This window comes from Gorilla gorilla, chromosome 1 (assembly GCF_029281585.2).
Source record: "Gorilla gorilla gorilla isolate KB3781 chromosome 1, NHGRI_mGorGor1-v2.1_pri, whole genome shotgun sequence".
Taxonomy (NCBI): domain Eukaryota; kingdom Metazoa; phylum Chordata; class Mammalia; order Primates; family Hominidae; genus Gorilla; species Gorilla gorilla.
Window position 1 is genome coordinate 71,627,315 of NC_073224.2, and position 25,323 is coordinate 71,652,637.

At 37.3% G+C, this 25,323-nt stretch overlaps 1 protein-coding gene across 2 annotated transcripts in view; it reads left to right on the forward strand.

The window, feature by feature from the left end:
• TRMT1L (tRNA methyltransferase 1L) overlaps positions 1 to 18,488 on the forward strand; it is a 39,509-nt gene extending 21,021 nt beyond the window's left edge. For both annotated transcript variants that reach the window (XM_019027958.3, XM_004028048.4), the window contains exons 11-15: positions 7,793 to 7,871; positions 11,431 to 11,597; positions 12,636 to 12,698; positions 16,057 to 16,183; positions 16,295 to 18,488. In XM_019027958.3, the coding sequence (XP_018883503.2) occupies positions 7,793 to 7,871; positions 11,431 to 11,597; positions 12,636 to 12,698; positions 16,057 to 16,183; positions 16,295 to 16,547 (689 nt within the window). In that variant the 3' untranslated portion in view covers positions 16,548 to 18,488. The remainder of the gene's footprint in view (positions 1 to 7,792; positions 7,872 to 11,430; positions 11,598 to 12,635; positions 12,699 to 16,056; positions 16,184 to 16,294) is intronic.
• Positions 18,489 to 25,323: the final 6,835 nt, after the last annotated feature.

Sequence of the window (25,323 nt, forward strand, 5' to 3'; positions counted from 1 at the left end):
AAATATGATATGCTTTTCATTTGTGCAAGTACTTTAGTATAATGTTAACTGGTGGTGGTAATGGAGGGAATTCTGTCATGTTCCTTATTTTTAGTTTCCTCTAGTGCTTTCTATTTTTTTATTTTTTTTCAGATGGAGTCTTGCTCTGTCTTCTATCCAGGCTGGAGTTCAGTGGCACAATCTTGGCCCACTGCAACCTCTGCTTCCTGGGCTCAAGCAATTCTCCTGCCTCAGCCTCCCAAGTACCTGGGACTATAGGCACACACCACCATGCCCGGCTACTTTTTGTATTTTTAGTAGAGACGGGGTTTCACCATGTTTGCTGGCTAGTCTGAAACTCCTGACCTGTAGTAATCTGCCCGCCGCATCCTCCCAAAGTGCTGGGATTACAGGCATGAGCCTCTGCACCCAGCCTCTAGTGCTTTCTGATTCAAGCATAATACTGGCTTTTCATCTACAATACATATCATTTATCACATTAAGGAAGAATACTTCATTTCCGTTTTTACTGTATTTTATCAAGATGTTGAATTTTGTCATAATGCATTTTCAGCATCTGTGGAGATGATTATGTGGTTTTTCTCTTTAGGCTTACTAATTTGATTAATTGTAATAAAAGTTTCCAATATAGAAGCAAACTGGATTTTGTAGAATAAACTATTGTCAGGTTTTTTTTTAATATGTTGTTGTATTTTATTTGCTAATTTTTAAAGGATTTTCTTGTTTCATGAGATGGTATATAGTTTTCCTTTGTAGCATAATTTTAGTTGGGCTTTGGTCATCAGTTTACACTCCCTTCAAAAATAATTTGGAATGGTTCCCTTTTTTTCAATTCTTAGGAGTTGAAAAACTGATTTTTTTTTTTAAACTAGTTCTTAAGAACTAGTTTAACTAGTATTGGAATTATGTGTTCCTTAAAGGTTGAGTAATATTCACCTAGCATTTCTGTTTTATTTACATAGGGTTGAGCTAAGTGTTGTCTAATAATTCCTTTTAATCTCCTTGGTTCCTATGGTCATATTCCCCTTATATACTTTCATTTATTTATCCTTTCTTCCATTTTTCTTGACTAGATAAGAGGCTGCTTTAAATATTTTATTGTAATTGTTTGTTTTTCTTTCTTTTTTTTTTTTTTTGAGACGGAGTCTCGTTCTGTCGCCCAGGCTGGAGTGCACTGGCGCAGTCTCGGCTCACTGCAACTTCCATCTCCCAGGTTCAAGCAATTCTCCTGCCTCAGCCTCCCAAGTAGCTGTGACTACAGGCACATGCCATCACGCCCGGCTAATTTTTTGTATTTTAGTAGAGAAGGGGTTTCACCATGTTGCCCAGGCTGGTCACGAACTCCTGAGCTCAGGCAATCCGCCCGCCTTGGCCTCCCAAAGTGTAGGATTACAAGCGTGAACCACCACACCCGGCCTGTTTGTTTTTCTTAATGTCTACTTTTAGTAGTAAATATGTATATACTTCTGTAATTTGGATTTATCAGTTTTAAGTAATATCCTTTGGCTCCTTGATACCACAACTGAGATAATTAGCTTCCTGTTTTCCATTTTTCCCTTCCTAATTTTTGTTTGTTATACCATCTCTATGTTATTAGAATATGTAACACTTAACATTCTGTTTTGCCAGATTAATCTCTACATATAAAAATATTCTGTATATGTCATCAGTCTTTTTGCCATAATTTCTCTAGTCATCTCTTATTTGGTTAAATTTAACTCTCAGTTTACTCAGTAGAGCTCATAAGAAAAATACTACTTTGTTTCCTTCATGTTCAAAGCTTTTCTTTGCCCAAAGCATGTCCAATAGCCTGTATACTTAAAGAGGTTAAAGAATTTGAGTGCCTTATAGAAGTTCTTATAATTTTTCTTTCTTATATATGTGACATTAATCAAACATTTTAAAGACTTTTTGACTTGATAAGTGATAACTATAAAGCAATGATTTATTTTTGCATTTTATTTGGAATCATACAGAACTTAGAATAAACAAGTATGTCCTACAAAGAAGTCATCTTATTCAGAATTTTTATCAATTTGTAATACATAGTTTAAAAAGTCAAATAGCTGGGCACGGTGGCTCACGCCTGTAATCCCAACAGTTTGGGAGGCTGAGGCGGACGGACCACCTGAAGTCAGGAGTTCGAAACTGGCCAACATGGTGAAACCCCATCTCTACTAAAAGTACAAAAATTAGCTGGGCGTGATGGTGGGCACCTGTAATCCCAGCTACTCAGGAGGCTGAGGCTGAGACAGGAGAATCACCACTTGAACCCAGGAGGCAGAGGTTGCAGTGAGCTGAGATCATGCCACTGCACTCCAGCCTGGGTGACAGAGCAAGACTCCCTCTCAAAAAAAGAAAGAAAAAAAAGTCAAATAGTTCCATAAGTCTTATTAATAAAATAATAACCTCTGCCTGACTCCCTAAACAGTTAAAATGTCACAACTGTTTCTTATAATGCTTACATTCATATTTCTAAATAACATGTTTATAATGCATCTAACTTCCTTCCATGGAAAAAGAGTATTTGGCTTTTTAAACCAATTGAGTCACATGCATGCTTTCCCCCCTCCACGTTGGACTACATCAATATTTAGTGTTTGTATTTTTATAAATAGATAAATATTGTTCGCAAATTTTATTTGCTGTCTATTGCTGTGTAACAAATCCCTCCAAAATTATTGGCTTTAAACAACATTTATTATCCCATAGTTTCTATGAGTCGAGAATCTAGGCATGGCTTAGCTGGGTCCACTAGCCCGGGGTCTCTCACAGGGCCACAGATCAAGGTGTTGGTCAGTGGTTTGTGCCCTTAGTCCCAGCTACTTGGGAGGCTGAGGCAGGAAGATCACTTGAACCCAGTAGTTCAAGGCTGCAGTGAGCTATGGTTACACCACTGCACTCCAGCCTGGGTGACAGAGCAAGATGCCATCTCTTAAAAAAAAAAAAAAAAAAAAGCAAGTCAGAAGAACCAGAGAGTGAGTGAGTGCCAGCAAGATAGAAGAGGTCTTTTGTAACCTAATCTCAAAGTAATACTCCATTACTTTTGCCATATTCTAGTTGTTAGAAATTTGTCTCTAGAACCAGTGCCTACTCATGGGGAGGGTATTACACAAGGGTATGAATACCAAGAGGCAGGGATTATTGCTGATCATTTTGGAAGGCTGCTACAGCACAGATAAACCATATGAATCCGGCCATGGTGGCTCATACCAGTAATCCCAGCACTTTAGGAGGCTGAGGTAGGATTGCCTGAAGTCAGGAGTTCAAGACCAGCCTGAGCAACATAGGAAGACCCCGTCTCTACAAAAATAAAAATAAAAGCTGATTCATATATGTTATAATAATGTTTCCTTTCTTATACAACTCTTCGGTAACTCTGGAATTAATACTTACTGTGCTTGTTACCTTTTTTAAAAAAATACTTTTTATAATCCATCCCTAAACTCTTTGCTACATTTTCAATGCTTCTTTCACCATAGTTAAGCACATTAGGTAATCTTTGGCTATAAATTTCACTCCCCTGGAGACAGCCCTCCTGTTGTAGTTTGGATTGTTTGTTTTCTGTATCTGCTGAAATCTGTTGTCCAAGGGCTTCTGCTTAACCATCATCCTGGAAATTTTCTTTAACTTTCTTTTTGTGATAAATCTCATATCGCAGATCCTGTGTATTTTCCCACTTTCCTTGTTTGCTTCTTCATTTTGAGTGGACACTTTTTCCTATAGATTGCTGAGAAGTATTGCATGGCTAAGTATCAAATTCTAGGATGGAAATCATTTTTTCCTCAAAATGTTCAAGGTATTATTCCATTGTCTTCTAGCTTCCAGTGAGAAGTCTGCTGCTTTTCTTGTGTAGTGTTATATTATTTTCTCTCTGAATGCTCTTAAAATATCTCTTCTAAACCCAGTATTCTAAAATAATTTTGAGATAATATGTGTATGAGTTCATCTTTTTAAATTCAGTTTGCTGGATAATCTCTGAGTTCTATTTATTTATTTATTTTATTTTATTTTATTTTTTTTGAGGTGGAGTATCGCTATGTCACCCAGGCTGGAGTGCAGTGGCATGATATCAACTCACTGCAACCTTCACCTGCTAGGTTCAAGCAGTTCTCATGACTCAGCCTCCTGAGTAGCTGTGATTGCAGGCACATGCCACCACGCTCAGCTAACTTTTGTATTTTTTAGTAGAGACAGGGTCTCACCGTGTTGGCCAGGCTGGTCTCGAACTCCTGACCTCAAGTGATCCGCCCTCCTTGGCCTCCCAAAGTGCTGGGATTACAGGCATGAGCCACTGCGCCCAGCCTCTGAGTTCTTTTAAGTCAGAAACTCAAGCTCTTCAGCTCTGATAAATTTTGGGGGCAAGGGAGCTAATTTTTCTTTTTCTTTTTCTTTTTCTTAAGATGGAGTCTTGCTGTGTTGCCCAGGGTAGAGTGCAGTGGTGTGATCTTGGCTCACTGCAACCTCTGCCTCCCAGGTTCAAGCGATTCTCCTGCCTCAGCTTACTGAGTAGCTGGGACTGCAGGCCTGTGCCACCACTCTCAGCTAATTTTTGTATTTTTAGTAGAGACAGGGTTTCAGCACATTGGCCAGGCTGGTCTCGATCTCCTGACCTCAAGTGATCTGCCTACCTCGTCTCCCCAAAGTGCTGGGATTACAGGCAAGAGCCACCACACCTGGCCCTTGGGGGATGTTATTTCTTTGACAAGTTTTGCCTTTCAAATTGTATCTGTTGTCTCTTTCAGGAACTCTGTTTAGTTATATTCTGGATCTTCTAGATTAATCCTTTAATTTTTAAAAATATCTATACGGTTCATCTCTTTGGCAATTAGTTCTACTTTATACTTTTTCCTTAATTTTCATTTTCCAACTCTTATTTAAATTTCTGTCATATTTTGTTCATTTCTAAGAGTTATTTCATATTTTTTCACTGTTCCTTTTTTTTTCTTTAGGCTAGTCAAGTGATTATTGTTCCTTTTTTAATAGTGTCATATTATTGTTTCAGGGATACAAAATCTCTTACCTTTCTAAGAATTGATTATACTTGGGTATATTTTATATTTAGGGGAGAGTAGGGGTTTTTTGTTTGTTTTGTATTGTTGCTGTTGTTTTGTTGTTCAGTTCTCCTGTTTTTTAACTTTTTCTGTCTTGTAATTTTGTTCTCTGTCTGTTACGGTAGATCTCAAATGTTTTGTGGTCTTCGGTTGTCCACAGTGAAAAATTGTTTTGAAGCACTTGGGGCAGAGCTTATAAACCAACGGATTTGGCTGTAATCCCAGCACTTTGGGAGGCTGAGGCGGGTGGATGAGGTCAGGAGATTGAGACCATCCTGCCTAACACAGTGAAACCCTGTCTCTACCAAAAATACAAAAAATTAGCCGGGCATGGTGGCGGGCACCAATAGTCCCAGCTACTCGGGAGGCTGAGGCAGGAGAATGGCGTGAACCTGGGAGGCGGAGCTTGCAGTGAGCCGAGATCGCACCACTGCACTCGAGCCTAGGCAACAAAGCGAGACTGTCTCAAAAAAAAAAATAAATAAAAATAAACCAATGGATTTTACTGTGATAAGAAGATACCAGTCTGCTTTTTTTAGTAAGACACCCCCAAATGTCAACAAGTATATATAGATCTTTTGTCTTGGATTGGTAAATTTTTCCAGAGAGGAATCGACCAATCTTTTAGCAGCTCTGGGAGAGCCACACTGGGGACAGAGACTGGAAAGCAGATTTTTACTTTATCCCTCTGTTTTCAGACATCTCACTCTCAACTGTAACTAAAACTCCTGGTTTCATATCCTCAATAGTTTAGCCTCACCAAAGATTAACTTCATCTTTTGGAATGGGGAGGACACAGACGCTTGATTGTATTAGAGAAGATCTGGAGTTTTAACTGAACCCTTTAAAAAATTGTAACCAGACCTCTTATTTGCAATACCTCTCTGTAGTCATCTTCAGAGACAATCATTGCCTTCAATTTTCAGGCCGTCGCAGGGTCCCAAAACACTAATGAACTTTCTGTTTTGTTGGTTGCCCATCTATCCATTTCAGGCTTATGCTTTAGATTTTTCTGATCTGATAATCAGTTCTCCCATTGTGTATGTGACTCCTGCTTCTGAAATTTTATTGGCATCTCTCATCTTTTGTTACCTCCTCTCCCATTTTATTTATTCTTGTAGTTTAATTTTTGTTCCTGTCATTTGATTTAAGCGTTAAGAGACAGCAGAGATAGAGTGCATGTTTAATCTGTTGCATTTAAATAGAAGTCTCAGAATATTTTTTAACTCCTCATCTGGTATTGCCTTCCTCGCTTATGTACCAGTAACACGGAAATACTAGTTTTCTTTCTACTTTACCGCTTCATTATTTGCTGCTAGTAACTTGAATTGATAGCCTTGGCCCTCAGAGAGGAAATTTGCTGATGCTAATTTAGACCTGAGAAATCCTAGCAAAGAGGCTTGGGAAAAGGCACGTTTGTATGGTAAGATTGTTTTGCAAAGTGCATCAAGATACAAACTGATTAATAATTCATTTGTGCTCTCTGCCTGTGGTAAGTGGGTGTAGCTGACAGAACTATACTATAAATTGCCATCCTGAATTGGATGATGACTGCTTACAAGTATTTGTAGTTTAGTGATGTAATGGTTTAAGAGAAGACTTCTTAAGTATACTCATATTTGAGGAACATAGTTCTCAACAAAACATATGTCAGTGCTAACCACACCCTTTCATCAAAGCTTAGAATTAAACTGAAAAGTAGACCTAGGAGCAGTGAAGGACACTTTTAAGTAAATGTAAAATAAGATCTCATAACTATGCATTATACCAATAATTGTATTGAATAGCAGAGTGATAGTATCAGCTAGCAAGAGGCTATCGACCTGTGTTCCTGCCACCATTCTTTGGTTCTGAATGTATCTGGGACTGATTGATTAGATCAGGCCATTTCAAGAAAGTGAATGATCAACCCAGGAATGGCCTGGAGTGGAGGAAATTAGTTGGAGAATATCTGATATAAAATGACTATTTGGGCCTTGAGTGGATTTAAAAGTTCCATAGTCAAATATTAGCCCATTTTGAAAACTAAGAATAGTGCTAGTATCTCCCCAGTTTCCTTGTGATTATATCAGCCGTCTCATTCATTGCTTTTTAAACCAAATTAGATTCTTCTAGCCTGCATTTTGAAGGCTGAATATGAATCAAGCATAAGGAATTTTCTTTCCAACTGCAGAAGAGTTAACTTATGAGAAATACCTACATTTTGATTGGGATGTTGGTTACATGGGTGTATACATTTGTTAAAATTCATCAGCTTTTTAATATGAAGTGTATATGTTTTATTGCACATAAATTATACCTTAATCAGTTAATTTTGAAATATGGATCTCTTGTAAACTTTATAAGACTTTCTCCTTCCTTATATTATTTCATGTGGTATAGTAAGTAAATATCAGTTACACCTCTAATAAGCCATTTGACATGAATTTCCACCTCTCTCAAGCTTTAATCCTCTGATCTGTATAATTGAGATTTTCACAGTACCTACTTCAGAGAGTTGTAAGGACTTAAATTAAAAATATATATATATGTGTGTGTGCACATATATGTGTGTGTATACATATATACGTATACATATGCACACACACATATATACATACATAAAATACTTAGCATAATACCTGGCACATAGTAGATCCTCAGTATATAGTAGCTGCAAATTATTATTAATATAACAATTACTACTATTTGTATTAGTCATTTCTCCTTTGATTTCTCCTTTTATTATCTTTTTACAGAAAACCCATATAGACAGCTGCCTTGTAACTGTCATGGAAGCATGCCTGGAAAGACAGCAATAGAACTTGGACCTCTGTGGTATGTGACCAGCCATAAGAACATATTAAAATTTGATGTATTTATTGATTTATTAATTGCTGATTTTTATTATGTGTGGTAAAAGACAAATTTAAATTCAGTTGTTAAGTCTAGGCAAATAATTATGACTCTTCTCCTCCTATGAACCTGAGGTGTTTAATATTTTGAGATTTTTCTCTACCATTATTCTCTCTAGTTTGTGACAGAACTAAGAGGCAATGGAGGTAAAAGAGAAGCCTGGATGATCTGGAAACTAGATAATTCATTTCTGAATAGTAAGAAAGAAGCTTTTTAAAATTGATCATTGTAGATCTAGCATGTAATTTTTAAATGATCACAATAACTTTTTATAGAAGAGCCAACTCATGTAAAAGGTCCTAGAAGAATTAGTTTTAAGAGAGAAAGCCATGTGAAAGTGTCTGCCTTTGTTTTAGATAAAGTTATTTAGATGGTACACAATTGGAAATATTTAATGTGTATATGCTTTTGCATCATTGGTAACAGCTGATTGTACCTTAAAGTTGAATTGGTTTTTTTTTGTTTGTTTGTTTTTTTGAGACAGAGTCCCGCTCTTGTCACCCAGGCTGGAGTGCAGTGGCGCAATATCGGCTCACTGCAACCTCCACCTCCTAGGTTCAAGCGATTCTCCTGCCTCAGCCTCCTGAGTAGCTGGGATTACAGGCACCCGCCACAACACCTGGCTAAGTTTTGTACTTTTATATAAGAGACTGGGTTTCACCATGTTTGCCAGGCTGGTCTCGAACTCCTGATCTCAGGTGATCTGCCTGGCTCAGCCACCCAAAGTACTAGGATTACAGGTGTGAGCCACTGCGCCTGGCCAGATTATTTTAATCAGAATCCTTACCTTAAGTTTGTTACTAGAGATTCTTTTTTTTTTTTTTTTTTTTTTGAGATGGAGTTTCACTCTTGTTGCCCAACCTGGAGTGCAATGGCACTATCTCAGCTCACCGCAACCTCTGCCTCCCAGGTTTAAGCAATTTTCCTACCTCAGCCTCCTGAGTAGCCAGGATTACAGGCATGTGCCACCATGCCCAGCTAATTTTGTATTTTTTTTAGTAGAGACCGGGTTTTTCCATGTTGGTCAGGCTGATATCGAACTCCCGACCTCAAGTGATCCACCCACCTCGGCCTCCCAAAGTGCTGGGGATTACAGGCGTGAGCTACCACACCCGGCCGAGATTCTTACAGAAATTCAAGATTCCTAACAACATTGTGACAAGAATTGCAAATTTCTTCTCATTACTTTATAAGGTCAAGGCTTAAGCACCTACTAAACCTAGAAATTGACCTACATGGTAAATGTCTTTGTGCTGATGCTCATGATTTTATCTTCATCTTATTAAATACTCTTAGATTAAGAAAGATCTAGCCAGCCCTACCTTCTAGTTCTTCTAAAACTAGTTCTCACCTATAGCATCTGCTACACATTGATCCTACTCACTGATTCAGAACTGAGGAAATTAAAAATAGCAGGTTACTGAATCCAGAAGGAAGATTTCTAGCCTAACTGCCTTATTTTACACATGAGGAAACTATGGCACAGTGTTTTTAAGTGCTTGCTAAAACTGACCAAAAAAATTAATACCACAGCCAAGGCTAGAACTTAGGTTTTCTGACTCCCAGGACTGAATTCTTTTTTTATTTTTTATTTTTGAGGCAGAGTCCCACTTTGTTGCCCAGGCTGAAGTGCAGTGGCACAATCTTGGCTTACTGCAACCTCCACCTTTTGGGTTCAAGCGAATCTCCTGACTCAGCCTCCCGAGTAGCTGGGACTACAGGCATGTGCCACTGCACCCAGCTAATTTTTGTATTTTTAATAGAGAGGGGGTTTCATCGTGTTGGCCAGGCTGGTCTTGAACTCGTGACTCCACCCACCTCGGCCTCCCGAAGTGCTGGGATTATGAATTCTTAATAAAACCTTATGATTTCCACATGAAAGCTATTGTGTTCATGTCTTTACACTCATCCAGAACACCTTCCCCTCTCTACCACCTCCAATTCAAATTGTACTTTCTTTTTGAAGTCTCTTCTTAGTGCCTCAACCCCATATAATCTCTAAATTCCCTTTAGTATATCTTATATTGATCACATACTTGATAATTTAAAATCATATATTCTTTCATATATATTTGCTAACCCTAACAATAGTAGCTACCATACATTGAGGATATATAGAGAAGTTTTATTTTTGGCCAGGCGTGGTGGTTCATGCCTGTAATCCCAGCACTTTGGGAGGCTGAGACAGGAGAATGTCGTGAACCCGGGAGGCAGAGCATGCAGTGGGCTGAGATTGCGCCACTGCACTCTAGCCTGGGCAATAGAGCAAGACTCCATCTCCAAAAAAAAAAAAAGTTTTATTTTACATTTCATGATGAGGAATATAAGACTGAAAAGTAGTAATTAGGATCATATAGCTAGCCCAGCACAGTTGCAGACATCTATAGTCCCACCTACTCAGGAGGCTGAGGCAGGAGGATCCCTTGAGCCCAGGAATTCAAGTTCAGCCTGGGCAGCATAGTGAGACCCTGTCTCTTAATAAAAAGATTACATAACTAGTAAGTGGTGGAGCCAGGATTGGAATCCAGTTTATCGTACTCAGAATTTCATATTTTGTCCATTATACCTGTGATTCTTAAATTAAATGGGAAGCATATCAGATTCACCCCAAACTATTTCTGAACCATACCATCACCACATATAATTCTCATATATGTGCTCCCCTGCCCTGTCCTGCCCCACCCTACCACCATAAACTCATCAGAATTAAGATTTTCTATTAGTGACTAGAATGTGCATTGTGAAAACCTCTTCATTGCTTTATTTTCCTGTCTAGATTTATAGGCTTTTATAAGGTCAACATTGTATATTATATTTTGGTATATCCTCCACACACCCTCTGTGTACCACAGTACTGTGTACCTTATGAGAGCTCAATAAATTATTTTTTTATTAAGGTAACATACACATATAACATTTTTCTTCTTTACCATTTTTAAGTATACACTTCAGTGGTAATAAATACATTTATATTCTTTTACCCCTCTTCATCACCCTCTCCCTTCTCCCCTTCCCAGCCTCAATAGATTCTTGTTGACTTAATTAAGTTTCCTTGACTAATGCTACTAGTTTAGAGAACTGATATGATAAAAATGAGTGGCAAATAGAAAATAAAAAGTTTTAGGCCAGGAGTGTGGTGTCTCACACCTGTAATTCCAGCACTTTGGGAAGCCAAGGTAGGAGGATCCCTTGAGCCCAGTAGTTTGAGATCAGCCTGGGCAACATGATGACACCCTATCTCTATTAAAAAATAATAAAATACTATAGCCTAGGCAACAGGACGGGACTCTATCTCAAAAAAGAATAATAATAATAAAGAAAATAAACAGTTTTAAATTAAATCATACATTCTTTTTGAATTTAAGTATTACTCTGTCATATAATTAATTATATATCTTACTTATAGTTAAATTGTGAAGACTTTCTTTTTAAAGAGAAACATTTTTCAAACCCAGTTCTCTGTATATTCTTTTCTTTTCAGGTCAAGTTCCCTTTTCAATACTGGATTCCTCAAAAGAATGCTATTTGAATCTCTTCATCATGGTTTGGATGACATTCAGACCCTAATAAAGACATTAATCTTTGAATCAGAGTGTACGCCTCAAAGTCAGTTTTCAATTCATGCACCTTCAAATCTCAACAAGCAAGGTGACTAACTGAATGCTAGCTTACTAGTTTTAAACTGCTTACCAAAAATACTGTATCTTTTTCAATTGTATTTGATGTTATAATAAAACCAATATAATTATAAATAGTGTGTTTTTAGTAAATCTTCTCTAATGAGTCTGATCATAATCTGGTTAAGTTTTTTTTTTAATTACATAGTTTTATTGAGGCTTGTAATCAGGCCTGAGATGAATAGGTGAATGATGAATAGTGTTGTTGGTTTTGTTGTTTTTTTTTTTGGATACTGGGTCTCACTTTTTCACCCAAGCTGGAATACAAGTGGCACAAACATGGCTCACTGCAGTCTCAACCTCCTAGACTCAGGCAGTCCTCTTGCCTCAGCCTCAACCTCCTGTGTAGCTGGGACCACAAGCATGCACACCACACCTGGCTAATATTTTTTAGAGATGGGGTCTCACCATATTGTCCAGGCGGATTTCAGACTCCTGGGCTCAAGCAGTCCTCCCACCTTGGCCTCCCAAATGGCTGGGATTACAGGCGTGAACTACCATGCCCTGATAATTTTTTTTTAAAGATAACCTCCTTTTTTGTGTGTTTTTAATTTTACTAGATTTTAAAAAAGAAAAAAAAAAACACTAAAGGTCCTTTGTGATTTTTATTACCCTAGATGTGCTTTCTAGAGAAAGAAACTTTTGGTATTTCAAGGAGTGTTGTGACCAAAAATTGTTATATCTATGGAGACACAGAAACTACATTTATACTTCTCATTCAGTAAAGCTATGTGTTTTTTCTGTTTAGTACAAACAGCCAATTTTGTAGTTGTATCTGACTATTGATATAAAGATGAGCCTATTGAATATCCTAGTGTTCTCATAAATAATTAGAAACTGCTATTATAGAGGGTTAAAAATGTAATTTTTGCAGTTCAGTTTGGCCACAGAATCTCTTGCATATTCGTGAAAATAGTGTGGATGGAATTTCATAAACTTTTATTTAAACTGAGTTGTTGCTTTATGTCGTTCTGTAAAATTTTCTTTTCCCATTTGCTTTATTTTTTAGAAGAAAATGGTGTATTTATTAAAACTACAGATGACACCACAACAGATAATTACATTGCACAAGGTATGTATGCATATATGTGTGTACGTATGTACATATCAGGTCAAAAAGGCATATAGCAAAAGGGTAGGAAGAGAAGAGATTGCCATGGTAGCATACTTAAAAATACATTTCGTATTATATGACAACAAAACTGTAGTAAAACTTGTTTATCAGCATTCACACATTGGAAATTTCTGTTAACATATGCTTTGTTCACATCTCTAATATATGGTTATCCCTTTGAACGAACTGTATGATCTTGAACCATGTGAATAAAATAAGATCAAATTATATATGATAAAGTTATACATAATTTTATAGTTAAGATAAAATTTTATTCTAATTCTTTTAAAAATTGCTCATTAATATATGATTTATAGCAATTCCATTTATTAACCAGAAGACCTCATTCTTCAGCCAAAAGAATTTATTTTATGGCCTTTCATATAATTTAGGATATGTGCATACTTTAAATATAGCTGTGGTAGACACTGTAAATTCATATTAAAGGATGTTAAGATTTAAAATATCAGTGCCCTAATGTCTAAGGTTTTGTTTTGCTTTTTAAAAAACTTTAGATTCTAGATGTGTTTTTTGAGTACAGATGAAAAGAAGATTGTAGAGTGTTAAGTTTGAAAGAGCAGTGGCCTTTAGTTATCAGCTATAATTTTTTATTAGTTGCTCAACAGTTTAATGTTGACCTTCAAAGACAAGGAAACTTAAATTTCTTTTAATAGTATATAGTTTAAATAACTACTGCATACTCTTTGCAACAGCCATGTTCATTTGGCATCTTCAACTAATTTGACAACTTAAATTGATACATTCTACCTAATTTCTCTGTTGGAGGGAAGACAAAGAAGCATTATGATACACTGTAAAGAATATTAGATTTGCTGGGCATAGTGGCTCATGCCTGTAATCCCAGCACTTTGGGAGGCCAAGTTGGGCAGATCACTTGAGGTCAGGAGTTCAAGACCAGCCTGGCCAACATGGTGAAACCCCATCTCTACGAAAAACACAAAAATTAGCCAGGTGTGTCAGTGCAAGCCTGTAATCCCAGCTACTTGAGAGGCTGAGGTGGGAGAATTGCTTGAACCCAGGAGGCAGAGGCTGCAGTGAGCCAAGATTGCACCACTGCACTCCAGCCTGGGTGACAGATCGAGACTGTCTCAAAAAAAAAAAAAAAAAAAATTAGATTTAAGAGCATTATCTTACTGCAGGCGTTGTTATATAAACTCAGCCAGGTCCCTCCCATTCAGCAAAATTGTCTTAAATCCTTTTTAGAATAAAGTAAAACATAAATAAGCTTTAAAAATATTTTCAAAAGCCAAGAGCACAGTAGCACACACCTGTAATCTCAGCTACTCAGGAGGCTGAAGTGGGAGGATAGTGTAAGGATTGTGTGAGCCTGGGCAACAGAGCCAAACTCCATCTCAAAAAAAATTTGGTTTTAATCTGTGAGCCTTTCTCATAAGTAAATTAAGGAAATTAGACTAAGTTTTGTGGGCTCTTCTGTAACTTTTAAATTATATGGTTATTCTAAGACCATTGGTCAACACATAAAATCTTAAAATGATAGTACTATGCAAACCCAAAGGAAAATAATTCATTCTGTCAAAGATACATTATATGTTCATTGCAGTGCTATTCACAATAGCAAAGACAGAATCAACTTAGGTGCCCATCATCAACGGATTGGATAAAGAAAATGAACATATGTACTAAGGAATACTATGCAGCCATAAGAAAGAACAAAATCATGCTCTTTGCAGCAACATGGATGGCACTCTAGGCCATTATCCTAATAAAACTAATGCAAGAACAGAAAACCAAAGCCCCATGTTCTGACTTACAAGTGGGAGCTAAACTTTGGGTACTCACAGACATCAGATGGGAATAATAGACACTAGGGACTACTAGATGGGGGAGGGATGGGATGTGGCCTGGGCTGAAGAACCACCTGTTGGGTACTATGCCCACTGCCTGGGTGCTGGGGTTGTTGGGACCCCAAACCCCAGCATTACCCCAGTATATACGTGGGTATATACCCACGTAACAAACCTACACATATACCCTTTAATGGATAAAGAAAGTTGAAATTATTTTTTAAAAAAGAAGAAATTACCAGGCCAAAAAAAAAAATCTATATACTGCTGATGATACTCACTATTAACGTATTACATCAGATTTTTTGCCTCAGATGCTCCTAGAACTTGTACTAAATCTGGATATCTATCCTTTGACTAGGTGCCTCATCAGATTTCATGCAATTTCAAATTTTAGATTTCAAATTATAATTCTGATTTGATGGATGGATCCCAGTTTGCCCTTTTTGCTTTATGTTTTTATGTAAAGAGGCAACAGTTCAGCAATAATTTATATTTATTTTGAATGTAATTTATTTTTATGTATCAACTTTGCCTTTTAAATACTTTTTTTTTTTTTTAAGAGACAGGGTCTCACTGTGTTGCTCAGGCTAGACTCAAACTCCTGGGCTCAAGCCATCCTGCCACCTCAGCCTCCCAAGTAGCTGGGACTTGGGTCCCAGTAGCACAGGTGTACGCTACTGCTCCTGGCACCTTCTGAATATTTTGCTTAAGCAGATGTTAATTACTTTCCCTGAAGAAATAAGATTTGACCATAACGTTCATATATAAATAATCAAGGGTTGAACACCAGGCAAAATCTCATTATAGTATCGGATATCTCAGTTGTTTTCATGTTGTGATTTTTGGAAGGATACAGTTCTAGAATCTTAGCTGGCCTCCTTTCACTCAAAATGAAAAAGCTAAGTGCTGTGATGAGAAATAGGCAATGAGATCATAACATTGACCTTATGTCAGTTTCTGTGTCCAAACTCTCAAGACTTTGTGTTGTTTTTCTTTGTTTTGTGATTACTAAAGACCCACTATGTATCCAATACTGATCACTCAGTAGAAATACAGGTATAAAAATGAAAGACATTGTCCTTAGGAACTTAGAATGTAACTTGGGGAGAAAGGACTTACACACATTAAGGAACTATAAGAAAAGAAAAAAAAATGACAACTTAAACTCTGAGTAGTGTAGTGTAGTATTAACAACAATGAAATCTATGAAGTGACTAGCCCCAGATTCACAGATGGCTTCCTACAGGAGACGAAATAGAGTGTGGCTTGAAGTTGAAGAAGGTAGAAAGGAAGTTCTGATTCAGCAGTTTAATATGAAAATTACATAAGTGAAGGACAGTGAAAATAGAATAAATTATAAGAATTAAGATTGGATAGTCAGGTTGAAATAATGTGTCAGGATTTAGACTTGAGATAAATATATAGTTATAAAAGTATTTGGCTTGTAATTTTTAAGAGCATGCTAACTTTGTATGTGTATGTTGCAGGAAAGAGAAAAAGTAATGAAATAATCACAAATTTAGGCAAGAAGCAAAAGACTGATGTCAGTACTGAACATCCTCCCTTTTATTACAACATTCACAGACACAGCATTAAAGGAATGAATATGCCAAAGTAAGACACCCAGTGAATGACAAAGTATATATATTTTATATTTTAATAATATTGTGATTTAAATAAAAATACAAGAACCTGATTATTTTTTCTTTCCTTTCCTTGTTGCAGGTTAAAAAAGTTTTTGTGCTATTTATCTCAAGCAGGCTTTCGAGTAAGCCGAACTCATTTTGACCCAATGGGTGTACGCACAGATGCACCTCTGATGCAGTTTAAATCTATCCTTTTAAAGTACAGCACCCCCACCTACACTGGAGGACAGTCAGAAAGCCATGTCCAGTCAGCATCTGAAGATACAGTAACTGAAAGAGTTGAAATGTCAGTGAATAACAAAGCAGAAGCAAGTGGCTACAGAAGATGGTAAACGTAGAGAAGAATTGGTTCTCAGGTGTCTGTATAGATGGCCTAATAGTTCTCTATACCAACTGTAGTTCTTTTTCTTTTCTTTCAATTCAGTAGAGTAAAAATAAAAAACAGTGTCATTTTCATTCAGAAACTGAGCAGTTTCTAACTTAGCTGGTTTGGGAGCTTTGCTTTCCAAGTTTTTTTTGTTTTAAGGCAAACTTAAAATTTTAATGGAAACATTTCATATGAAGCCAAGTCTCACTGAGATCACCCTACTGCTTAATAATTCAGAAAATTTTCACATGCAAAGTGTTTGGAATTTTATGTATGTTATGAAAGCCATCTTTTACAATTCTTAATCACATCTCTGCCTAAACTGATTCATGATGTTTATGTTTTCCTGTTTGTAGTGTACAAAATGAAGCTGAAGGCTCACATATTAAAATGACCCTGAATAGAATAGGAAGAACAATGTTCTTACAGGTCATAATGTATTTCACAATTAGAAAACTAAAATATGTACCCATTTTTAAGAAATCATACTTCTCTCCACATTGATCTTTTCATTTCTTACTAGCTTTTAAGAAATTAAATACTTGCCTGAGATAGAAATACTTTATTTTTGTAACTTTAAGGTCTAAATGACTAAACTTCAAAGTAAGATTTTGTCAGAATAAATTGAGACCATTATTCTAATATAATACTTGTTCATGAGCACTGAAATCCTGAAGAGGAGAGATTTGGTTATAAATTAAAAAGGTTGGGTGATCTTAAGTGCCTCAGTTAATGCACGTACAGTATTCATTTGGTTGGTTGTACTACCTCTCAGAAGTAAAATTTGTCACCTTATGGAATGAGAGTTTTTGGGTTTGGGGGTTGTTTTTTTGTTGTTGCTTGGTTTGGTATTTTTGGTTTTGTGTGTATTTGTATAAATTTTCTGTATAATTAGCCCAGGCTGATGTAACTATAAAAATTAGTTGAAAAAAAATATATTGTTTCCTTAATGGAATTCTCACTTCATTTGAATATAAGATTTTGGATGAAAGGATTTGGTATAAAGTTTGGGTTTTTGTCTCAAGGATTTGATCCATATTTATCCCTAAATATTTCTTAAGGGATGTAACTTTTTACAATCATTAAGTGGGGGGAAGGGGGTGGAGGGGGTGGTAATAATTATAACTGAAAGGTTTAAATATACTACCTAAAAGAAAAAAGTACTTCTGTGACATATACAAAAAAATCTAGTGGATAGGCATTAGATGAATAGAGAATATTAATTTTGCAGAAATGAAGGAAAATCTCTTCGTGCTAGTACAGCGTATTCCCAAGACAGTTTATTTTCCTTTCTCCAATTAATGTGGTCATAAATTTCGGTAAAATCAAGAAATAGGTGAAGTGCAAGCTAGTTTCTATAATGACCATTAAAAAAATTCTGCTGTGTAATTCTTACCAGTTAAAATTATAACTTACAAATGAGCAGAATAAATGAGTTTTTTTGTTCAATTAAAAATAAAAATTACTATAAATCCAGGAGGCAAACTATTATAGCACTCAGATTATCTGATTTAATACATATTATTGAATATCAGTCTCAAATTTTGCTAAATGCTTATCAGCATGATATATGTTGATCAATGATGAGTTGGGCTTAATGCAAAGATCCTAATTTAATAAACCTGTAAGTTACTGTTATCTAAAATATATGTGCATATTAATTTCACATATAAAGGTAGATTTTTCAAAGAAAAATTTGGTAGGCAGTAGTTTAGAACTCTGTGATCAGGTACTATATCAACCAAAAGAGGAAATACTTTAAAAATTCCTTTTAGCAACCTGAGCAATCTTATTCTCGTAACAATAGTAGTAATTTGGGACACTGCAAATGTTTATCACGTTGTAAAGTAACATCAGTTGTATCCTTTCATTGAAACTTGATAAACAAAAGAACGAGTTAAGGAAACCAGTGTGTTGACTCTGCTAGTTGCTAATGTTAATACTCTAGCCATACACTCAGGAAATGGGAGAAGTAACCAAGGGATGGGTTTAGGGGTCACTGTGGTGGACTTGGGTCAAAACTCCACTTATACTGACTTCCACAAGACTCCACTCTGAATAAATGTGTGATGTTCTGGTTGCCCAAAATTAGAACTAATTCAGCATGTTTGGTGAGCCCGAAAGGTCTAGGAATTTCTTTCTGCACTGTGTAACTGCTCTGGTAAATGGCCACAGATTACTTTGGAGAATGCTAAGAGATACATAATACATAATACTTTGACATCATGATATTATGTCAAAGTCCTTTCTCCAAGGCCTCCAGAAATTGAATTAAATCAGACCTGAGAATCAGTTAAGGGCTCATGATTACTATAGTGGCTCAAGTCAGACTAACAGTTTTTAGTAACATAGACCAAATAGGACTATCCATTTTCCTTCTTTAGATCACATGATCCTTCAGCCAAAGCCAGACCTCATGTTCAGACTATACTGATTATCCTGTGGTTCCTGCTGTCTATTACAGTAACCATGCCCACCTTTCTGGTCTAGCAATTAAATGCACTACTTTGTCTCTGACACAAAACAGTCTTGAAAATGCCTATTGAATCAAGGGGTCCATTTCAACTGAAGCATCTCCCACTGGCATCTCTGGCCTACAGACAGACTATATGGCTTTTCAAGAGTGCTGGTGCTCTGCTCACCAGTGTTTTTCTCAATGCCTTGGTAAAGAGAGTTGACTAAACTCTTATGAGGGATACAGTTGAGGATCACTCATATTAAATCCTCCCCAACATGGCCCCTCTTCTTTGATTTCTTTTCTCTACATCATACCAAGGAGTTTCTGGCATATCATCTCTAATTTAGATGAGCCACTGCTGAGTCAAAATGTCTTTCCACCAAGTAAAAAGGACTACTTCAAGCTGTTCAGTCTCATAGACAGAGCCAAAATCTCTACTATAGGTTTACCCATAATGATCATTTGACCCAATTTATGTCCTTTCTTCCAAGGTCCTACATACTGAGAATCTATTTCCACAGATATTCTCCACCTATCAATATTAAGATCCAAAAAAAGACTCATTCAGATCACACTTTGTATTTGTCTCCCTGGGACATGCTGGGATCTGACTCAAACTGTGTCCTGGAAACAATGAGGGATTGTAGGGATAGGGCATATGGGCTTCTTTGTGCAAGGTAACTAACTCCTTTAAGTGAGGTTATTAAGGGACTGGTCAGCCAAGGTAACAAGCATATCTAAGGGGTTCCTTCCCCTTCAAGTGAGGAGGTTGGGATTTAGGATACTCAATTCATCGTAGTCTTCCCAAAACTCTTACTCTCAGAATACCACTCTTTCCTGACCAGCTTCTCTACTCTTGTAAGACCCAACAAGATAGGGATTCCACCAGCTCACAGAATCCTAGGAAAAACATTCCCTAGGAAGTGGAATATTAATTGTAATAGCTTATATTTATATGAGACTTAGTACTACACAGTGCTATCTTTACATAGATTATATAATCCATTAACAGTTGTTAACGATCATTCCCACTTCATAGAAAAAGAAACTCAAGCTAAACAAGATGAACTTATTCATCCAGTGCCACTCTAAAACTGGCTAGTAAAAGAGCCAGGATCCAATCCCAGGCCAACTTCAGAGGTCATACTTTAGCCACTTGGTAATCTTCCTTTATTGAAGAACATAAAGATGTATGTAAAATAGAAGATTACTTTAAAGTAATACTTATTTGGCCAAAGGCAGTCCGGTAGAAACTTATGGAACAGAATTAATTACAAAAGAATAGTTAACCGCTGCCCTATTATACATTTTCCATTTCTAAAACCTTTTAACCACTATACTTTATAATCTATCCCTATGTAGAAAACACTGTCTTTTAGCTTCATTCTCATTTTCTATGGCCAATATTGTCCCAGAGCTTAGTTTTAGATTAATAGAAAAATCACTGCAAACTCAACCTTTTGAAGATAAAAGGTAAAAACCCATTGAACTCCAGATCTCTCTCAATAATCAGTTACAACTTGAAAATCTCAATACATTTGGTGAGAATCTACTCTCTAAAGTTAATCCAAATCCGTAAAGATTTTGTTAAATCTTCACTTACCGTTGCTGATAGGCTCTTGGAGACCGTGACTTTAAACAAAATGACTTATAATGAAACCAACTTAACCATAGGATAATTGATATAAACAAGAGTCAAGTTCCTACACCATATTTCTGGTCACAAAAACATCACCAAACTTCTAAGTAGAGACCCCAAACACTTCTAATATTAAACATTGAAATACATGTGAGCCACGCATACATCTAAGATCAATAAAAACAATATAATTATTTACCCAAGTTTTGGTAAACCTGAGTGATAGCGATTGTAATGGTGGGGGGTTTAAATTGAGGAATAAGTGTTTGCAAAGCAAAAATTATAAGGAGCACCGCCTACCACTGCACAGTTCAAACACAATAACAAATATGGTGGGCTTGCTGAGCACTGTTGTACTGCATCTTTTTTTTTTTTTTGTCAATACAGACACCTTTATGATTATCATTTACTTTACAAATTTTTATTTTACAAGAATTTGTGTTCATTTACTCATTTTCCAACCTGCTTATTCCAGTTCAGGGTAGCAGATGGCCAGAGCCTGTCCCAGCAGCTCAGGGCACAAGGCAGGAACCAGCCCTAGACAGGATGCCCATCCCTTGGCAGGGTGCACTCACACACACTCACACTTATTCACACTGGCACCATGTAGACACATCAGTGAACCCAATATGGGCATCTTTGGGATGTGGGAGGAAGTTGGAGCACCAGGAGAAAACCCACGTAGATGTGGGGAGAACAGGCAGACTCCACACAGACAGCGGCGCCACCAGGGACGTGATTATTTTTTGGTCATCAACATTATAACAAAACATTTTTTCAAGGACCTGCTGTACTTTCAAAGATAAAGCATTCATGTTTTACAGATAGAAAGAACCATAGACAACATCAACCCCTCCATCAGAGAAAACACTGCTAATGGGGTTAAGGAACTAAGATATTTGGCCAAGGTTACACCATATTTAGGTACAAAAATGAGACGAGTGCAAGTGTTTTATTTTCATCTAGTTTTGGTTTGGTTTTGCCAAAGCAATACATATACATTATTTAGCAAGTCAAATTCTTAGGAGTGAAAGAGGTAAGCTAAGAATCTACTTATTATTTTAAAATAATATACCAAGCTGGTTGCGATGGCTCACGCCTGTAATCCTAGCACTTTGGGAGGCTGAGGCGGGTGGATTGCCTGACCTCAGGAGTTCGAGACCAGCCTGGGCAACACGGTGAAACCCTATCTCTACTAAAATACAAAAAATTAGCTGGACATGGCAGCATGCACCTGAAATCCCAGCTACATGGGAGGCTAAGGCAGGAGAATTGCTAGAACCCGGGAGACAGAGGTTGCAGTGAGCCAGGATCGGGCCACTGCACTCCGGCCTGGGCGACAGAACGAGACTCCATCTCTAAAAAAAAAAAAAAAAAACAAAAAACAATAATATACCGATAGTACCAATAGTATTCCTGTATTCCATTTTAGGCATTATCTATCAAATTCTAACTACAGAAGGCTGGGCACGGTGGCTCATGCCTGTAATCCCAGCACTTTGGGAGGCCAAGGCAGGTGGATTACCTGAGGTCAGGAGTTCGAGACCAGCCTGACCAACATGGTGAAACCCCGTCTCTACTAAAAATAGAAAAATTAGCTGGGCGTGATGGCACATGCCTGTAATCACAGCTACTCAGGAGGCTGAGGCAGGAGAATCTCTTGAACCTGGGAGGCAGAGGTTGCAGTGAGCCGAGATTGTGCAATTGCACTCCAGCCTGGGTAATGAGCTAAACTCTGTCTCCAAAAAAAAAATAAAAAATCCAACTACAGAAGATACAGATGATTTAATTTTCTTAAACATTTTTTGAGATATCTATTCTATGATTTCTGATCTTTTTGACAGAAAAGAGAGAGGGAATGTGTGTGTGTGTGTGTGTGTGTGTGTGTGCTTTCTGGAGATTTTAGCATCTTTTTATCCTATATTATGCTTGATGTGCATCTTTTAAAAAAAATTATTTGTGCTAGGCATTCTCTGGGTTTTTTAGAAGTTCAAGTCCTGGCGGGGTGTGGTGGGTCACACCTGTAATCCCAGCACTTTGGGAGGCCGAGGCAGGCGGATCACGAGGTCAGGAGATCAAGACCATCCTGGCTAACACAGTGAAACCCCGTCTGTACTAAAAATACAAAAAATTAGCCAGGTGTGGTGGCACGTGCCTGTAGTCCCAGCTACTTGGGATGCTGAGGCAGGAGAATCGCTTGAACCCAGGAGGCGGAGGTTGCAGTGAGCCAAGATTGTGCCACTGCACTCCAGCCTGGGTGACAGAGCGAGACTCCCTCTCAAAAAAAAAAAAAAAGAAAGAAAAAGAAAAATTCAAGTCCTTCACTTCGGAGTCATTTTCTTACATTGTTTAATAATTTTCTTTCCTTCATTCCATCTTTCTCTTCCTGAAACTTTCAGATTTCGGACCTTCTGGGTAGATTTATTTAATTGTTTTTTTTTTTTTTTTTTTTACTATATTTCCATCTTTTTATTACTTTTTTTTTTTTTCATACAAAGTCTTGCTCTGTCTCCCAGGCTGGAGTGCAGTGGTGCAATCACGGCTCACCGCAGCCTCGATTTTCCGGGCTCAGGTGATCCTCCCACCTCAGCCTCCTGAGTAGCTGGGACCACAGGCATGAGTCACCACACCTGGCTAATTTTTAAATTTTTTGTAGAGATGAGGTCTCCCTATGTTGCCTAGGCTGGTCTTGAACTCCTGGGCTCAAGCAATCTTCCTGACTCTACGGCCTCCCAAAATGCTAGGATTATAGGGGTGAGCCACCACACCTGGCCTATTATTACTTAAGAGATACATTTCACATTACATTCTAGTACTTCTGTTAGGGTTATTTTGTATTTTTAAATTGATATAATTGTACATATTTTGGGGGTACATGGGATATTTTGATACATGTATATACAATGTGTAATCACCTCCCAGAGGCCCCTAACTCCAAATATTGTCACATTGGAGCTTAGATTTTTAACATACAAATTTGCAGGAACACAAACATTTAGTCCATGGCATTGCATTATCTCTTCTTTCATCTTTTCATCTTTCATTGTTTTTTAAAAAGTTTTTTTAATTAAACCCTTAGACAACATCTCCCAATCCCACTCTATGCCCAAACCCCTAGCCCCAGGCAACCACTATTCTTCTGATTCTATGAGTTTGACTGTTTTATATTTCACATGTGAGAACATGCAGTATTCGTTTATGTCTGGCCTATTTCACTTAGCATAATATTCTTCAGTTTCATCCATGTTGTCACAAATGACAATTCCCCTTTCAAAAGGCTGAATAGTGTTCCGTTGTATATATACACCACATTTTCTTAATCCAGTCATCCATCAGGGGACACTTATGTTGATTCCATATCTTGGTTATTGTGAATAATGCTGCAACAAACATGGGAGTGGCTGCAATAAACATGGGAGTGCAGATATCTCTTTGACAGAATGATTTCATTTCCTTTGGATAAATACCAAGAGTGAGGTTGCTGGATCATATAGTTTTGTTAGAGATAGGGTCTCGCTCTGTCATCCAGGCTGGGATGAAGGGGCACAATCATGATTCACTGTTACCTCGAACTTCTGACCTCAAGCACCCCTCCTGCCTCCCAAAGTTCCGAGATTAGAGGCCTGAGCCACCAAACTCAGCTTTATTGTTATTTTGTAGGGAACCTCCATATGGTTTTCCATAAGGGTTATACTAATTTACATTCCCACCAACAGTGTACAAGGGTTCCCTCTTCTCCATACCCTTGCCAATACGTATCTCCTGTCTTTTTGCACAACAGCCATTCTAACAAATGTGAGGTGATAATATCTCATTGTAATTTGCAGTTCCCTGATGATTAGTAATACTCAGCATTTTTTCGTATACCTATTGTCCACTTGTATGTATTCTTTTGAGAAATGTCTATCCAAGTCCTTTGCCCATTTTTTAATCAGATTGTTTTCTTGCTGTTGAGTTTTTTGAATGCTTTATATGTTTTGGATATTAACTCCTTATTAGATGTGTGGTTGCAGATATTTTCTCCCATTCTTTAGGTTGTCTTTTCACTCTGTGGATTGTTTCCTTTGCTGTATCAGAAGCATTTTAGTTTGATGCAATCACATTTGTCTATTTTCACTTTTGTTGCCTGTGCTTTTGAGGTCATATAAAAAAAAATCACTGCCCAGAGCAGTGTCAAGAAACTTTTCCCTGTGTTTTATTTTTACTAGTTTTACAGTTTCAGGTAGTTCAGTTCAGTTTTATAGTTTCAGGTCTTAAGTCTTGAATCCACTTTGAGTTTTGTTTTTGTTCTTTAAGAGACAGGGGCTCACTTTGTCACCGAGGCTGGTGTGTAGTGGTGCAATCATAATTCGCTGCAGCACGGAACTCCTGGCCTCAAGGGATCCTCCCACCTCAGCCCCCTGAGTAGCTAAAACTATAGGTGTGCACCACCATATATGGCTAAATTTTTTATTTTTTGTAGAGACACGGTCTCACTATGTTGCCCAGGCTGGTCTTGAATTCCTGCCTAGATTGCCTTGAAGACAGAAAAAATTGGAAGAAATATGGATGTTAAATGTGACTCTTGAGAGGGCTAAAAAGGAAGTGAGGTACATGTCATAAAAAGCTTTTTATCTTAGAGAATAAATATATTCTCATGAACAG